The following is a 19,433-nucleotide window of genomic DNA, read 5'->3' on the forward strand; positions in this document are numbered from 1 at the left end:
GACAAATCAAGTACAAATAGTACAAGCATAACTATAATTTTCTTTAGTATTTTTTGTTAAGTTCCAGCAGTATAATGAAGACTATTTAAGCCACCAAAAATATGATGAATGAAAACAATCTCCTCTTTTTTATGAACTTCTCTCTCTACTCATACTCTTTATAGTGAAATCCCATATTAAACTCCTCAAAATTATCTTTCCTTTGTGGTTGATTTTCCGGAATTAATCCCTTAGTCTTCACTCTTACTTAAGAGTCAGACTAATTTATCCCACAACCTCCTTAAGTTGTCTCAACCTTCTTCTTTCTATTCATAATAATTATAAACCACAAAGATCAGCATAAAATTATAAACAATACAAGGTGAGTAGTGACAATAAAGAAGGACAATTGCTCTTGTAAGAGACCGCATACTTTTAATTTAAAAGTAAGCTCGACCCAAGCAAATATTAAGAAGAGAAGATGCCACTTTCTTTTAATATTGTGACCAATTTAATCTATTTATGGACCAATTTAATTTATTTCGTGACCAGTTTAATTTATTCAGTAATATATTCTTTAATCCATTCAGTGACTAGTTTAATACATTTAATGTCTAGTTTAATCCGTTCCCTAAGACTACCGAGTTAGTTTTTGAAACTGTTTGTTGTTCGAGAATCAAGAAAACAAATAAAGGAGAAGAGAAAGGATGGCTAGAACAGTGTTGCGTTAGAGTGAAATGGAATAGACTTGTTGGAAATATTCAGCATTGAATTCGTTTAATTTTAAGTTAAAATTAGACCGCCTATTTGCATCGGGATTCTAATATATTCATCACATTAGCTGTAGATCAAAATCCTCCACAAAAAACAAAGAAATGCGGATTAGAACTCAAATTGCGCAGTATAAACAACTTGAATTGTTATACAAAGTGGATTTTAGCGTCCAGAAATGGGAAACATACAGATAAAATATCAATACTCAAATCATTGCTAACGGTTGAAGTCGACAAATAAATTTGCCATTCAAAAACATAAAAAAATTAACAAAAGAATTGTATTGAGCGTAATTCAACATAACTTCACTTTTAAAAACTATAGCCCTTCCCCCTCAAAAAAAAAAAAAAAAAAAAACTATAGCCCTTGAGAGCCAATGCTAAACAGCATGTGAAAATCTAACAGATTTCTCATTCCAAGTCTAACCTTTGATAACATGGTAACTTCTAGTATGACTGCACATAAAAAGTAGAAAAAGTTGGCACTTCGCAGTTTTTAACCAATATCACCATTACTACACATGCTATAGATTACATCAAATTACATTTGCAGCGTCATCCTTTCTTCCTACGAGAAGTACTCTCAGGCCCCAAAATTTTCCACCACTCAATGATATCAAGGCAAAGGCATAGGTGGTTTCCAATGGGAAAATGGTACTAAATCTCTGTTTACAACGGTTCTGTTGTGCAACCAAAATGTTTGAGCTGACTGCTGAAAATGTCGAACTTTCCGTTGGAGTTCCCAAAGAACTCCATTAATTGCAGAACATGGCTCTGATTCTGGAGCGTAGGCCCATAAACATCTCACCAGTCGGCCACGAGCTATCATATTCTCTATCTCCTCATCTGCACCAGTACAACTCCAAGGTTAAAAAAAATGCTTTAGCAGAGCAAACCTTGAATCACGGATCAAAAATATGAACAAAGTTTAACCTGGTATTGATTCCAAATATTCCAGGAGTTGGGGGCCTATTCTAGTTGATGGCCACTTAATTGATATCTGGGTATAGTCCACGACATTCTGAAAAGGCAACTCTACTTGATCTGACAGCACCACAGGCACACATTCCTGTTTATCAGAATTATTCAAGATTGATTGCGTTGCCACGTAACTATAAAAGAGAGAGAGAGAGAGAGAGAGAGAGAGAGAGAGATAGAGAGAGAGAGAGAGTGAGAGACCACAAAAAAGGACTCGTAGAAGCGAAGGGTCCACGAAGATTCTCCACGAGGCGCTAGGCAGAATTTTGCATTGCGGAGATGCTCAAAGTATTCTTTTCTTCCTAGTTTGTCAGGGCCACTCAACTTCAACTCTGGAGATTCCAACTGTACATATGATCAATATACATATTTTGGGAGCTATACAAATCAGAATCATCACGGCTCAGACTACAGGGTAAAACAATAAGACAACAAAATCCCATCATGCAATGATGCAATTATATAAAGCAATTCATTCGGCAAGCAAACACAGATACAGGTACCGATGAATAAAAAATACAAGATTAGGAACATGATGTCATTCCTATGACCAGTAAACTAGAAGTGATTAATTCTTATGCTGCAATTAACAGGTTTTCAAAGTTAATAATACTGGAATGGTCTGTCTGGAGTATGGAAAACTTGCGAACCTCTTGGAGGTTTAGAAAAACTATTGAAGAAAAGAATCACTACCTTAGGATTGATTCATACATTTGGCATATAAATCCATTACTTTTTATGCAAATACAACATTTAAAAGTTCTAGGCTCTAGAATACATAAAATGACGTTATAAACAGGACCTAAACATTGGTTAGGACCTCAGGGGTCATAGAAGTTGAATTCCCTCAAGGTTTGGACTCCTTGCTTTAAACCAAAACAACACTGCAGAGGAAGGGAGTAAAACGTCATTCTTGACACGATAGAGTACCATATCGACTGTCAGATAGGGAACACTAAATTGAGGCTTCTCCCTCTGTCCTCCTTTGCCATTTTTAAAGAATATAAGCTATAACTCAAGATATTTGATATTTCATGCTTCTCTTCCAAACAATATCAGAGGTTAGATTCTAAATCATCTTGTGCTTTTATTAGTATATTCAACTATCTATGTTACTTCGAGCTTTGAAGTATTTCATTCTTATGGTGCATACTCTGTTTAACATTTTCTGTAAAGTATTGATGCCCTAACGTTTAACTCCTAAGATCCATCACCCTTGAGGTCCCAAGATTTGCCACTTAGAAGTCTGGATCCTTAAAGTTTTAAAAAGTGAGAGTTTAGATCCTGAACGTGTAGTTACTCTCTAAAACACCAGGGCTGAAAGGTTTATGTCGTAATCTACATTCATGCACTACTCCTCTGAAGAGCAAGGCAAGATGCAACTTGAGAATAGGTTCAAAACAGCTCCTTTCAGCACTTGAAACTTGAAACAATGCAAGTAATTTTAATACCAAGAGAGAGAACAAGTGCCAATATTGCAATGTCCATCTTACAATAGCTAAGAGACTGCATATAAATTAGATTTAAGTTTTTGCATAAATCAGTATAATCAAGTAGCAACAGCATATCAACAAGTTCATAGGCAGCCAAGCAAACAGCTTCTTCACAATTCACAGAATGTTTTATTATTAGGTTTCACCAAGTCATCCAGAACTAGAGTAATATACAAAAACAAGTAAACATTAAAAGGGATTATCATAAAACTAGAGAAACAGACATACCTTATCAGGGTGTTTCTTCGCAAGCTCAATTAACTGAAGACGGCCAATCTTCCCTTGTGCCCTACCTAAAAAGTTTGCCAAGTACTTCCTCCTTGACAGCGGCAAAGGCTGGACTAGAGTAGCTCCTCCTCTTGTCATCCCATCATCAACATTCCCAGGGATGATTATATCTTTCCACGTGTTAAAGGCACTCGTATCTCGCTTATCAGTACGATCACCCTGCAGAACTATTATGCAATGAGAAGATGGTTCACAGAACATGACGCGAAATAGGAGGAGAAAATAATGTTCAAGCTTGTTGCAGAAACTGCTCCAGATTGATCTCAGCTGGATCCTGGCTCGTTTATGGCCTTCGAGCAGTTCTATGTTAACTCAATTGTTTGCAGCAGCCATCTAGCACTATATTGCTTGATTTGGCATTTTTGCTGGCACCGTATGCTTTGAATGTAAAAGGAAGCAAGGTTGCTATATAAACCTAGTTGAGTATGTTCCTTGCACTGGATGCATGCTTTGCATGTTTGATCTTCTCCAGCAAGCTTCATGCGTTTTTGCTCCACCATCATACATATTTTTTATTTTCTATTTGCTTAGGATTTTGGGTAAGTGAATTGCAAGGGTTGTCCTACAGTGAGTAGATAGAAAGAGACCTTTTAGAGCCAGTTATTTTTTCTTATCTTCACACTTTTTGATGATCTGCATTTCAGCTTGTGTTTATTGGCTTTAAGATTGTTCTAGTCTAGAAATTTCCAGACTCCATTATTTCATATGTGTGCATAACCTTAACGGGATTCAGAACTACTGTCTATTTACGTTTGCTTAGTTGAAGAGTCGCTCTATATCAGATTATTTTAGACCCATTTGGAATGCATAAAGGCTTACATTAGGCATGTCATGGTACACGATTATGTACATATAATGAATTTTGAGTTTGATAGAAAGAAGTATAGACTCCCTGCAAGTTTGTGTTGTGTATGTCCTGAAGCAAATAAGTAAAGTTCTTGTATAATTGAGTGAAAAATAAACAAGATTATCACTTGTTTAGGTTATTAGGCTAGTGAAGCTGCATACTAACTCAAAGTCCGATAAAAAAATGTGAGTGAGGCTAGTTTGTCCTCTTAACAGGTTTGATCCACATCAGATCAATTGATAAACCCAGATCATGGCGATGAACCCACTGTTCCAACGTCTTCACTCCTCAGACTCCAGTGTTACACAACCACACACTTGTACTCACTTGTTAAATGTTGCTACTCATAATATCTGGAATTTATACTCCCCACCCTCTAACTCTGGAAAATGTAATTTGCTCATAACTAGTGTTCACAAATGCCCAACAAGAAGCTCCCTAATATGAAGAATTATAATAGGTGCAAAGGTTTCTGGAAAATTGTAGGATTTTCTAAATTATTGAACTCCTTATCTTCTTCTTTTTCTGAAAGAGAAATTCAGCCTGTGGTATCAGTTTGCAAATTGTTACTGTTAATGTGATTAGGGATGGAAAGAAAATACTGCAACAGCATCTCCTAAGAATCTCTTACAGCAAAAATTGAAGGTTCATGGAAAAGGCTACAAGCCTACAAGGACAAATGCTATGAAAATATAATTAAGAAAGACAGTGGAGGGATGTTAAATAGGCTTCTTCTTTCACTACCTTTCTTTTCCCATGAACCAGTGTGATGGTTCACTGCGCTACAATTTCGGAAAAAGGTAGACCATATGCAAGCTTCCTCTCCCCCACCTCCCCTTTTCGACGAAGGAGGTACTAGGAGATATGGATGCATATTAGATGAAAGTAATACTTACAGAATGAATAACTGATGGACTATCAATAGCCATTACATGTTCATAGCATATGTATGTTTATCTTGCAAATCAGAACATCTCTCTTCGGTATATATGATGAGAAGGAGATTTTTGGATTGTTCTGGGCGCAAATAAGATAAGCCCTGAGTGAATGAGAAACTGATGGATTAGAAATAGCCACTATGTGTGCTTAGCATATGTTTTTTTATTTTCTGGACGGCAGATAAAAGGATGAAGTTACAATATCTCTCCTCCACAGATCCATAAAATATTTCATCCCACGTTTCTTGATTCAATGGGAGGACACATGTCACAGTTATAAGCACAAATTTTAGAACAAGGAGTCAAGGATGTATCGTTTGTATCAATCATCAAATGGTAAATGAATCACTTGAATCAGTATGCAAAATAAGAGATACATACATTACATCTATCTAGGTCCAGCTTTCCTTCTCAACAACTGTGTGTGTATTTCCTATGCTGTGCTGGTCTTATTGCTGCACTACTAAGGGATTTTTTGATCAAGAATACTGGAGTTATATGGATTTTGGTTGCCCTGCACTATTGTCTGGTTGCAAGTGCGGCTTGGTTATCTTGCGTCCTTTTGGGTTTGGAATACATCTGACTACAGAGTACTGAACCGCAAACAATATTCTTAAGGAAAGGAGCTACTAAGTACTGAGTCGATTAGTTCAACAACCAGACTTCTATTCTACAACACAAGTTCTGGGACCAAATTCATGGGACATTAAACACAGAAACATAGGAAATTACCTCAGGAGTAAGTATAATTGACCGATTCATGTATGTAGCCCAAGACTTGAACAAATGAGCACCGGCACCACTACACCAAGGAAAATATATAATCAAATCAAAGTATTTAAAAGACTGACTAAAACTTATAGACATGTTCAAATAGCACAATATACATACATGATATCAAGTCATCAAATAAAATCCATCATACTTGGACATGAGTACATGTCCAAGTGTCACACTTTGCTATTCAATAAAAGAGTTCAAATGTTTTTTGGTCCTAAATGAAGTGTTAAACTGTTCCTACCCATGTTGGAGTGTCAAGGATCCAACACAAGTACTTGTACTAAAATGAAGATGCGAGTAACATAGATTCAAACAATACTCTTATGCACCAAGGTAAAGCAAGCACAGATGAAGCACCCCGAACAAAGCATTATACGAACAATTTGTTAATACTGCATATGACCTGATACCACAATAATATAATTGATCTCACACCCTTAATTAGACCACTGACACCTTTGCTGAGATGCCACTGCAGGTGAAGCTATGGCAAAAACATCTTTATAATGGCAACTTTAATATTTGAACCACAAAATGCAATGTACTTATGTACATATGCTACCCTGTATAGACATTGTTACACTTGATACTCATAGATACAACAACTAACAAGTCTGCAAACAGAAATCAAGCCAAAGAGAAGATGACGCTTCAAAAAACCATGAATTTAGCATAAGAAATAACAAAGCTCAACATCCTCCTGTATATTACCCAATACACTCATTATTTTAATTTTTGACTGGTGTACCTACCAGGCTACCTTCTAGCATGTTTCTCGAAGATGATAATATTTTTAACAGGACTCGACAAGGAACACCAACAGAAGCCTGTAGAAAGTGTTTAAGGAAATAAGAGAGCTAAGCCTAGGAATTGAAATAGTGCGAGAGGCTGAATATTGATATTCATAACATTAAAGCATCAGCATAATGCAAACCAAGTCAGAAGCAAAAGATCAAATCCATGACAAATTTTGAGTTCTACTTCAATTTAAGTACGAGGGTAAATGCATTTATAACTAAAAGCCACAAAAATAATTTCATTTATCACTACAAACACCATCCACTAGACAAGTCACACCAGCATACCTTGGAAAGACAAATATATGGTTACGACCACCAGAGAGTCTGAAGTATGGCATCTGACTTAGCACCTAAAAGCAAATTGCAAACTTCATGAAAAGACAACCAGATAACATAACTACACATATTTGTACCTGCAGAAAGAAATTTTTCTCTACAAGGATAAGAACATAGTTCTTGCATACAAATTAGGAGTAGAAATCAAGCAAGAAGCTCCTTACCTTAACATAAGTCTGGTTAATTTCCTTGTCATTTAGACCTCCCATCATCCGAACACATTTCGCATAAGCTGGAACGAAGAAAAGGTCGGCCTCCTCTTTATTCATGGTCCGAAATTTAGACTTCAAAAGCAATTTATGTATTTTGACCTACATTGCAATAGCAGACGTAATCACAAGCAGGATCACAAAATGAGATCATTATAATCCGCATCACATGCTTCTATAATAGGGAAAGGGCAGCAAAGCTCTGTGGCTAGGACACATTTAGACATCAAACAAAAGTTCAGTGTAAGAAGCATAAAATGGCAGCAAGAACAAAATGGTTGTTGTGTAGACAGAGATGATAGGATGTGACCTTAGCATTATAAGTTTAACTTTAAAAATATAGCCCTTGCAGAGAATTAAACAACTATGTTACTCTTGACTCTTCACCCAAACATATGCTACAAATTTCTGACCACTAATACCCAAATAGAATGCAACACTCAAACACTTGAAATTTCCATCCGAAATCACACGAACACTCTTCTTAAAAACCACCTAGATCGAACCCTCAAAACTACCCACCTAGATCGAACCCTCAAAACTACACTTATATCTAATACATGTCCACATAGTCAGGGTAACAGCATAGCTAGTGCCAACTGCCAATCTTGCATCATACCGGCAATATGAGATGCCTGCCATCACTCATATGTTCCATGTCAATAGTGTACTATATCCGAGTAACATAGAATAGAACAATAGTACTACATAAATCCCAACCTGCATCTACCACGTTAATGGTAGTCAATTACGCATAACTCTAAAAGAATAAGTTGATTTCAAGATATTCTTCACGCATTTGATTAAACTCCTAACAGAAAAAACCGCATTTCATTCATCACCACACAATTACTGAAAATAGTCATTTCCACCAATTCATTATGAAACCGGCAAATTCAATTCGCTCTTTTCCATGAATGATTCATACAATACACTGGAAACAACTCTATACAAGCAATCAGAGTATTTATTAATCACCAAAAATACAAGAATAATAGCATAAAAAAACAAACTTCACACCCCTACAAAATGCCCACAAAAAAGTTGTTCAAAATGATTTGGGGTGAGCTAAGATGAACCATCATAAGAAATGGTTTCGGCGACAATAGACAATAGACAATAGACAGATGAAAAGAGTGAGATAAAACCTGAGTGCCCCACTGGCCTTTAATACAAGCATCAGGAGAGATATTACCATCACGACCATACATCAAATCCTTCAACCCATCAACCTCATTCTCATCATAGACGTATATCTTAAGATTAAGGTGGGACCCATATCCCAAATCAGGCCAGGAGAATGGATGAAAGCTTATGGAAGAGAGTGAAGTGGGGTGCGAAGCAGAGGAGTAAAGCTCAGAACAAGGAGGAGAGAGAGTTTGGTCAAAGAGACGAGTGAGGAAGAAGGTGGTTGTTACAAGGACTAAAGCGCCAATCTGGTGGGTGCGGGTGCAAGGAGTTGCTTTGTTGGGTGTTGAGCTTCGCATCGTAGAGTTTTGTTGGGAGTGAGTGAGTATGGTGAGGTTGAGTTTTATGAGGAGATCTTTGTTAGGAATCGTAACATTGGATCCAAGAGAGGTGGCGGTTGTGGGGGTGGTGGTGCTGGTGGTAGAGGAGGAGAGGAAGGTTCTGGTTTGTTAATTCATGGTGAATTGAAAACTTGCACTCAGCACCAAGAAATGATTTTTTGTTTTTGTTTTGAGGGAACCAACAAATGTTATTGGACTGCAACAACTTTGTCAATCCCTATATTGTGATTTGTGCACAAGTACAATGGTGTCAATTCACAAGGTAGCGTTTGGGAACCCGAATTTTATTTTAATTATTGTATTCTAATTCTAAAATTTGAAATCATGTAATTGAATTTCAATTCCAATTTTTTGGGGAACATGGGAATTGAATTTCAATATTTCAAATCTATGTATGTGTTTGGAAAACATTGGAATTGAATTCCGGAATTCTAATTCCATGCTATTGTTTGGATAATCTTGTAATTGCATTCAACAAAAATTATTAAATCCTTAGCAAATAAAAGGCATTTGACATTCCAACAATCCAAAATTGTTATAACAAAAGTTATCTCAACATCGAGAACGACATTTAAGAGTAGTATTTGATAAAGTAACGGAAAAAACCTACAATGACATGAAAGTGAGTCAAACTACTCAGCAAGGCACAAGAGTACCCAATCAAGTTTCTCATCCTCTGGTAGCTCTTTCAACATTAGAAACTCGTCGGTATTACCATTCATAAACCTTTTTACTGCCTCATAATCTGATTCCTAGAAATGCCATATACTTCAGACACAACGGTATATATCTCTTGACAAGTGGGTTTCAGGGTGTCGTTCATTTTGCTTTGCACATATTCTCTAAAGGACTCGGCAAAAATGTTGACCACATCCGCTACACTATCTTTTTTGCGCTTGCGAGAGCCCGAAACTGTTGGATCCTTGGATGAGCTCTTTCCTTCACTTATCATTTCTTCCTCCATGGCGTCCGCTGCCTCATCATGTTGTTCTGAACCATCCTCAACAGCTCTATCTGCACCAAATAAAGTGCATATATCGTCCCAATTCTCTATGCACTTGTTGCGATAAGAGGCTGCATTTTTGTTGTCCTGAAAATGATAGTAGAACATAATTGCACAAGAAAACATAGACGCTGGCAGCACTAATCAAAACGGTTCAATTACAAAGATACAATCTGATCTTCAGTATATGAAGTCATGACAGTCTGATCTTCAGTATATGAAGTCATGACAGTTGCCTATTCTTCCTTCCATAGTGTCAAACCAATCAAAAATATTGACGAAGAATCATCAACGACAGCAGTAACAGATTCTCAGATATTTAGCAGCCCAAACGCGTAAAATTAAATCCAAAGAAAACCTTAATATCATCGTGGACATAGTTACAGCAGAAAAGCTTAAGTGTAAAGCCATATATCAAATAATGTTCTGTTTAAGCATGGAAGACAAGGGAAAAAGAACAAGGATTTGCCTTTAAAGGATGGTAAATCTATAAAAGAGTTCATAAGATTGGTATCTCTTATTGGTATGAACAAGATGTTTCCCAAATAGCCAATGGAGTTTTGCAAAGCTCATGATCAATGGCTAGAGTTCTTGCTACCATATTTACAAATGTAATGTTGTTTGTTTGTTAATTGTTGCTTCAGTTCAACATATAGTAAGTGGGTCAGAAAATGAAGAAAAAAAAAGAGTGACATTTTTCAGATACCTATGTGCTAATTCTGATGTTGTATATCTTGAACTAAGTATTAATAAAATTTGGAAAATAGAAAAAGGGAAAAAAAAAGGTATTGATTGAGAAAACGAGCTTGTTTTGAAATCCAAGGCAGTTTGTAACACAAAATCTGGTGATACTATGTGCAAGCATATCTGGGAACAGTGTGACAGCTCTGCCTAATACTAGGTTATAATCTGGTAATGATTATTACTAATTACTTCCTTTTGGACCAGTATAATCAGATAATCAATATTAGTAATCACTCTAATTTCAGCATTTGTTCTTACAAGCGACTAAGAGCACAAGATATCTGTCACTAAGAGTCATTTTTATTCCTTCAAAGTAACATTATTGCAGAATTTCTAAAACTTAAAAGGATAAGCATTCTAACACCACCTTAATATTCATCAACAAGAAAAAATCTCCATCATTAACATAATTGCAGATGGCACAAACCAACACAGTAAACTATTCAGTGCAAGCAACAAGTCACTCGAAAAAATCAGATTAGAACATTCAAGATAATGCAAAGTTTGTTGAAATAGATACCTTAATATATTCCTCCCATTGCTTTACATCTTCAATTGTGATGACGATCATTTTTCTTTCATCATCCCACTTAAACTTTGTATAAGTCTTAATGTCGGTGATGCAACCATAGTGCTTCTTCCAAAGTCTAGTTCGATTTCTCACATGCTCCACGTTGATTGGGATGCCCAACTCTTTCTTTAGTTCATCGACAACAGCTTGGTAGGCTTGGGGTTTAAAATCTCCATCTCCTTTTTCCTTGTTGTGGAGTTGTTCCAACAAAACTCGGGTGAGAATATAATCCATCTGTTTATTCCAAGCCACATAGCCTCTTCTAAGAGCTTGCATAGGTTCCTTCCGTTTGTTGCTCATTACTGATGGTTTGTGAACAAGAAATTAATTACGTATTCGTCAAGCATAAGAATTACAATACCCACATAATAGATGTAATAAAGACTTCAACATTTGAATTTCTTTTTGGTAGTGATCTTTTTTATCATAAAGGGATTTTACAAGTAATCTGATACATCCAAACAAAACAATGCAAAGCCTTAATTGCAACAAGAATAAGTCCACAGATTATTTGTACCAATTCTCTTCTGTCAGTGCAATAACACTAAAAAACTAATTTATTACATGAGAAAATTTCAACCTATTGATGGCAAAAAGAAATTAAAAAAAAAAAAAAGAACTCACTGCATCCTGTGACCAGAAAATAAAAAAGATCACTACCAAATAATCACTATTAGTAGCAAGTGTTAAAGCTAATTCATGGAAAGAGTTCTAAAAAGTGTTGCTCTTTAACAAAGAAAGCTAACCCTTTAGTCTATAGGTCCAATAATATTTTTTTACAATATTAAAACTTTACTAGAATAACTAAGGTAGAGGATGTGAGGTAGCTCCCCATCGAGCTTGATACTCTCGAAACATTTTTTTTGCCAATTGATCTCTAAAATCGTTCCATTGAGGTGAGGCTTGGGTCATTGATACGAAATCATCCCCTTCATCCTCCAAGGTATCTACAGCTTCAACATTTGATAGATCCTCATCCACCTCGTATAACAAATTCTCCTCATCCATATTCTCTTCTCTAACAAAGTTATGGAGAACAAAACATGCATTTATGATTCTTACTTGTGTTTGCTTCTCATAAAAGATACTTTTCCTCAATATAGCCCACCTCTTTTTCAATAACCCAAATGCTCTTTCAATAGTATTACGTGCAGATGAATGACGCAAGTTGAACACTTCTTTATAGTTTGTAGGAGTAGTTCCTCTCCACAAGTTAAAATGGTAACGAGTGCCTTTATATGGAGCCAAGAACCCTTGTGCATTAGAGTATCCCAAATCGACAAGAAGATACTTATATGTGACATTAAAAAGATTATAAGGAACTAAATTAAATATTATTATTATAAGGAGAGATATGAAAAATTTTGAGGTTTTCTCACTTTTGGGAACTTTGAGACCATTAGGTCTTCGGAGGGCATCCCCTAGAATATGAGGATCGGAAGCCGATCCTTCCCAACCTGGCAAAACATAATTGAACCGAAGACTAGGATCACATGTAGCTAGTATATTAGTAGTAATATCTCCTTTCCTATCTCTATATCTAGGCCGATCTTCAACTGCAACTGTCATCTTAATAAGTGTCCCATCAAGTGCCCCAAGTTCCCCCTCGAACCACTTCCACTTATTGTCTCCATCATATGTCACACTAGAATCTACTTGCTTAATATATAAGTTTCCTATCTTCATCACAGCTTTGAGCACGGTATGAAACTGACGGCTTACCGTTTCTCCCGAACGAGTGAACACAACACCAATCGTTCTGTTCTTAAGATCATGTGCAAGAGTATGTAGAAAGAAAGCAACAATTTCTAAGATTGTTACATTCCTAGTAGTAACTAGACCTCCTTTAGCCACTAAAACATGATATAACTTATCAAAACAACCCGATCCATACGCAACTGCTCCCTACAAATTCTATCATTCATGAGGCCGGGAATCCAACCAATACGCTCTTTTCATTACACGTTCATGTTAATTCCAAGGCATGTCCTTATGCTTAAACCTATTATGCCATGCACCCACTACTACCATAATAAAGCCACTAACTATTGCAATAAGTTCCATTTCATCATCATTGTCATCTCTAGTTCGCTTTCTAAAAGTAGAAACTTGTTGATCATGAGACATATTGTATCTTGTTATATACTGAGACATAAAAATAGCCAAATATTAATAAAAATAACAAACCCATCACTATCTCATAGCAACAAAAAACATGGAATTGAAAAACACACCACCTAGCTAAGGGACAAGCAGTTCAACATTCAACAGTTTCAATCTGCTAAGGAATCAGTTATAGGGGTTTGGCTTCGTTTTTATTCAATTACGGCGATTATTATTGGCTAATCATTCATCATTACTATGAATTTTATCATCAAGAATATAACAGTTCATAAAATGTAATACAGGCTGGTGAACAGATGAAGACTAAGGCAGGGGAAGCTACTGAAGCTGTCAAGAAGGCCACTGGCATGAACAAATGAACCTAGCTACACCCATTAAAAATTATATAAAAAAGAAAAAAAGAAAACAAACTAGTGTGAGTAACTATTTCAACTGCATTGTTCCATAGCTTTTATAGTTGTTCCTTCTGTTTGTAGTATAGTTGTTTTAAGCATGCATTATTATTTGTATGTATAAACTTTATTTTATATTTTAATTTTGGGTGCAGGAGGGACAATTTCATAACTTACAGAGCTTTCTGTGATGCTTTAGCAGAGGAGAGTGCAAGAGCCATTAATCCACTTCCATCAGTATCTCACCAAAGTGGTGCAGGAGGAATTGCAGGTTTAACAGCTTCTTCAGCATATCCCACCTTAATCTTCCACCCCATTTAACCTTTCATCATCAACTTCTTCAATCCCTCCCTCTTAAGAGAGGACCAGACCACCAACACCAACACCCAAGTTTCAGTGTCATGTGTATTTATAGCTAAAACATCTATAATTGTTCAAGTGTGAGTTGTGAAATGTGGAGCATTATATGTATTTATGCACCTAAATGTCACTGTATCACTATAATCAAACATTGTAACACTAAAACGTTATTAAGAAAATGTGCAAACAATCAGTAGCAAGAAAAGAACAACACCTTAACAACAGACTATCATTTAGTGTACAACGATATATTCCAACAAGAAATACGATACAATATGACTAAAACTTTCAATCAGATTCGAATCACTAAACAACCAAACCCCAAACCTAATTTCGCAAAATCCGAAACCAAATCCTAATTCCGCAAAATGCGACATAAATAATTAAAACGCAATACGATTATAGCCAAAGAAACATCAAATTCACAAATTTAATCATGAAAAAAGCAAAAAAAACAAATCATAAACTCGACTATATTAGAAAAAAAAACCTAATTACAGAGGTAGGAAAAACATGGAAAAAAAATTGTACCTTCAGATGTAAAATCATTCCTCAATCTTTGATATCAACCGCAAATTAGTTTTAATTTTTTTTCAGATCAACCGGAAATTCGTGCAAGAATCCGCAGGAATTGAAATTTCATTTTGGGAGAAATCTATCATTGAGGGAGGAGAGAGAATCGTGGTTTTTTGAAGGGAAGGGGTGAGATTTGGACTGGGCCAGAATTTGAAATCACATGGGGAAGGGGTCTGATTTGAAAATAGCTTTTTCTAACATGACTTGGAATTGCGTTGTAATTGGCCCAATTCAAAATTCAATTATTGAGTATCCAAACACCTGATTTGGGCCAAATTCAGAATTTCAAATGAAATTCTAGTTCCCAAACAGGCCCTTAACCAGTTTTTCTGCTTGAAACTATAAATTGTTTAATTGACTTCAATTTAGTTAATTTAGTTTGTTTTCCGAATTTAATTGATTCAGTTTAAACTTTTTCGGTTTCAGTTTCAATCCACACAGTTAATTCAATTTTCACTTTAGTTTAGAATTGTCTTTTTCTTTGACCCATACATTTTTTGTTTAAAAAGTTGATTTTTTTACCTATTACTATGAGTCAAACAATTATTTTCAGTTCTGATTCAGTTAATTTCAGTTTCTTAAAAAAACTGCATCAACTTAGGGTGCGTTCTATTCAACTTATTGGACCTGAACTTATTGGAACTTATCTGAACTGAACTTATTGAACCTGAACTGAACTTATTGGAACTTATTAAACCTGATTGGACCTGATTAGACCTGATTCAACTTATTGGACCTGATTGAACCTGATTGGAACTTATTGGACCTGATTGAACTTGATTGACCTTATTGGACCTTATTGGAACTTATTGACCCTGATTGAAACTTATTAGACCTTATTGGACCTGATTGAAACTTATTAGACCTTATTGAACCTGATTGAAACTTATTTGACCTTATTAGACAAAAACATTGACCATGAATAACATAAATATTACCACTAACGTAAATACTACCCTCAAAATTTTTTTATGAATAATAATTATTATAATTCGTCCTTTAAAATAATGATTATTAATTATCTCTTATGATAATTAATTTAACAAAAAAATTACTATTTATATATTTTCCTATACATAACTTTCATCACTAATATATCTAATAGTGTTGTTTTAATTTTATAAAATACTAGTAGAAAATCAAAAAAATAATTTTATAAAATACTAGTAGTTACTAATCTAAGATGAGCAAAAGCAGTAACTATCATTGTAAAGGGCTTGATTATGGGCCTGATTCTCCTTTTCCTAATCAATGAAAATAAGCTGAACATTATTGCTAACAACAACTCCTTCATTCATTTCTTCAGCTTTCTTCACCTTTCATTTATTTGAATTTACTAGAAGAAAGAGAAAAAAATGTTCAAAGTGACAGTAGCTTCAACACCTCTCAGATTTCTTCTCATTACTTCTCCTTTCTTCTCCTTTCTTCCTTCTGTTTTTTCTTTTTTTGTTCAAAATCTGCATAACACGACTTAATTATCTCTTATGTATTTTATTTTTCAAGGGCGTCGTTTCTAGGACATAAGAACTACTTGCATTAAATGTATTTTATTTTCAAGGACAACATTTCATGCTTTTAATATGTATTTTTATTTCATGGGTGCTATGACGATGCTTATCTATGCTTACTTTATGTTCAAGAAATACTAGTTGCTTTCTCCATATCTTCTTTTATGTTTGGCTTGTAGAAGGACGAGATGTTGGTTGAGAATTGTATGATGTACAATGATTATAATTATATCAATAGCAATATGAATAATCAAATAATAGACAATAATACAAGTATAATACTATACATTGGTACTTTAATAAAAAATTCTAATAATAACATAATCAGCTAATAGTAATATGAATAATAAAATAATAGACATAATACAAATAAATAATAAAATAATAGACATAATGCAAATAAATAATAAAATAATAGACACTAATACAAGTATAATACTATATAATCATTGTGGTACTTTAATTAAAATTCTAATAATAACATAATTCGCTAATAGTGATATGAAATTATGAATAACAAAATAGTGGACAATAATACAAATGTTTATTAAACATTGACTATTTGGACCTTATTAGACCTGATTGGAACTTATTGGACCTTATTAGACCTGATTGGAACTTATTGCACCTGATTGAAACTTATTGCACCTGATTGGAACTTATTGGACCTTATTAGACCTTATTGGAACTTATTGCACTTATTAGACCTTATTGCAACTTATCTGAACTTATCTGAACTTATTGGACCTGAAACTTAATTTTTTAAGTTGAACAGAACGCACCCTTAGGTGGAATTTGATATCGGTTATGTCATATGCATCTTTTTATCTCTTCATGTTTCGGGTCAAAGACTTACCTGTTACATAAATTTTGAACTCGGTTGGACTTTTGTCATATCGGTTGAACTTGTCGGAACCAACGATACCATCAAGATTCAAGAGACGCGTCTATATTTGTCTACAAATCGCGTTTGAAAGTTGCTAAGTTTACTGTAAAATTGTTTTATCAAAGGTTCGACAGTACATTTGGCTGATATTAAAATTTCTATCACAAATTCTTCATTATAGAATGTAAAGTCATTGTTCATTTGTATGTTGATTATAATTACGTTAGTGATACTAAATGTAATTATGTATGATAACTTTGTAATGTTACTATGTAAGTTATGTTTTCTATATATAGTTTTCAATGTGTACATTGACTTGTAACTATTAATCATGAATTGATGATTGATGGTTATCAAGGTGATGATGATTTTATAATAGTGAATGATCATAATTTATGATGATGATGATTAAAGTTGATAAACACAAGCTAATATAATACAAGTATAATGTGACAAAAATCAATGTATAGTTGGTTAATCATTAGGCTAAACTAGATCAGTATATTGTACAGATAGATGTATTACATTTCGAGTATATATTAATGTATAGAATAGTGTATAGATCAAAGTATTGAATTTTACATATAGATTAGTATAAACACAAGCTAGTACGAATTAATTAGTATATAGAATAGTTAATGTGAGTGGATAATCATTAAGCTAACCGTATTTAAGTGTAATGCATTTTGAAACTAAAAACATTTACTAAATGATTAAGAGCACTTATTGGACTAAATGAATGTGTCAATGGCACTCGATAAGCAAATTTAAGATAACAATACAATATTTGAGTTAATAATTTTTATGTGAAATGCATTTAGAAACTAAAAACATCTAATAGAACTGAAAAAATGTGTTGTTATTTTATTAGATGAATGTTTGGGTGTTGGTCGGTAAGCTAATTCAAGAAAACTATACTCTATTTAAGTTAAGCATCCAATCTTACTCGCGCTATGAGCTATTGAGACTCGAGTCAGTATCACTATGGTATAATATTATCATTAGTTGAATAAGTGTCTTTGTTTTAGTCTATAACCTAAAATGTCTATATTACTCGTGTTCAACTAATATTTAAGTAGTTCAAAGTGTGTCATTGTTTAAGTGATAAATTAATATATTAAACCTGTTTTTCTATTAATTATGATATTTGTACATCAACACACACATCACTCGCATCCATATTATGTAATAGTAACAATGCTAACAAGAACAATGTATTAGCGTATAGATCAATGTATCACATTTAAAGTACATATTAGTGTGTAGATCAATTAATTGCTTTCCAATATAGATTAGCATGCAAACACAATATAATAAAAGTTTAGGTTAGTGTATAGATTAGTTAATGTAAAAGGATAGTTATTAGACTAATCTTCTTTTAAGTGTAATGCATTTCGAAACTAATAATATTTAGTTGAATGATTCCAAGTACTTGTTGGACTAAATGACTGTGACAATGGTTAGTCATTAAGCTAATTCAAGATAGCAATACAATATTTTAGTTAATCATCTCTTATGTGAAATGCATATTCAAACTTAAAACATCTAATTGAACTGATATGTTGTTACTGGGTTTGATGAATGTATCAATGTATAAATGTATAAGTTAAATGCTTTGAAACTGAAAACTGTTGTTGAATTAGATTAATACGTATCAATATAAGTCAATAAGTTTTTTTAAGATAATAATTCTTCATTTTACGTTAATCATCACAAAGATATATTCATTTGGATACTCAAAACATCTACTTGAATTGAAAGAAATTATCAAATAAGACTAATAAGAATCTTATTACAATATGATGTTTGTTATCTTCTATTAAATTTCTACATATGTGAGTGTAAAAAAAAAACTATTTTATCAGATGGATTTATATACAGATTAAGAGGATTCTACGAATATATGATCAAACTATTGGGTTTATATAAGTGACTCGATTAATAATAACAATAAATCATAATAATAATGATAATAATAATAAAATCATCGACAACAATAATAATAATCATCATTAACAACAATAACAACAACAACAACAACAACAACAACAATAATAATAATAATAATAATAATAATAATAATAATAATAATAATAATAATAATAATAATAATAATAATAATAATAATAATGATAATAATAATAATAATAATTTGTTCTTGCTTATCAAAAGAACAATCTACAACAATCACCTAAGTGACAAATCAACTATAGATGATAGAAGATCGACGACCCATGACAAGTCATATTACATCATACGGATCGACATCCTCACCCTTTAGATGCAAACAATCCAACATCTTCCATCCCCTCTCTCTCT

At 33.9% G+C, this 19,433-nt stretch overlaps 2 protein-coding genes across 2 annotated transcripts; both read right to left on the bottom strand.

The window, feature by feature from the left end:
* Positions 1-976: 976 nt before the first annotated feature.
* LOC104883742 (probable glucuronosyltransferase GUT1) lies at positions 977-9,153 on the bottom strand. Its single transcript, XM_048637861.2, has 8 exons — positions 8,570-9,153; positions 7,377-7,523; positions 7,162-7,226; positions 6,029-6,098; positions 3,452-3,670; positions 1,932-2,075; positions 1,686-1,821; positions 977-1,598 (listed from the first exon to the last, which is right to left on the bottom strand). The coding sequence occupies exons 1-8, from the start codon at positions 8,906-8,908 to the stop codon at positions 1,369-1,371; spliced, it is 1,350 nt and encodes a 449-aa protein (XP_048493818.1). The 5' UTR covers positions 8,909-9,153; the 3' UTR covers positions 977-1,368.
* A 2,919-nt stretch (positions 9,154-12,072) lies between these two features.
* On the bottom strand, positions 12,073-13,395 carry LOC109133728 (uncharacterized). Its single transcript, XM_019247436.2, has 2 exons — positions 13,287-13,395; positions 12,073-13,121 (listed from the first exon to the last, which is right to left on the bottom strand). Exons 1-2 carry the CDS (start codon positions 13,393-13,395, stop codon positions 12,073-12,075), a joined length of 1,158 nt encoding a protein of 385 aa, XP_019102981.2.
* Positions 13,396-19,433: the final 6,038 nt, after the last annotated feature.

The sequence above is a fragment of the Beta vulgaris genome, chromosome 8 (genome assembly GCF_026745355.1).
Source record: "Beta vulgaris subsp. vulgaris cultivar EL10 chromosome 8, EL10.2, whole genome shotgun sequence".
Classification (NCBI taxonomy): domain Eukaryota; kingdom Viridiplantae; phylum Streptophyta; class Magnoliopsida; order Caryophyllales; family Amaranthaceae; genus Beta; species Beta vulgaris.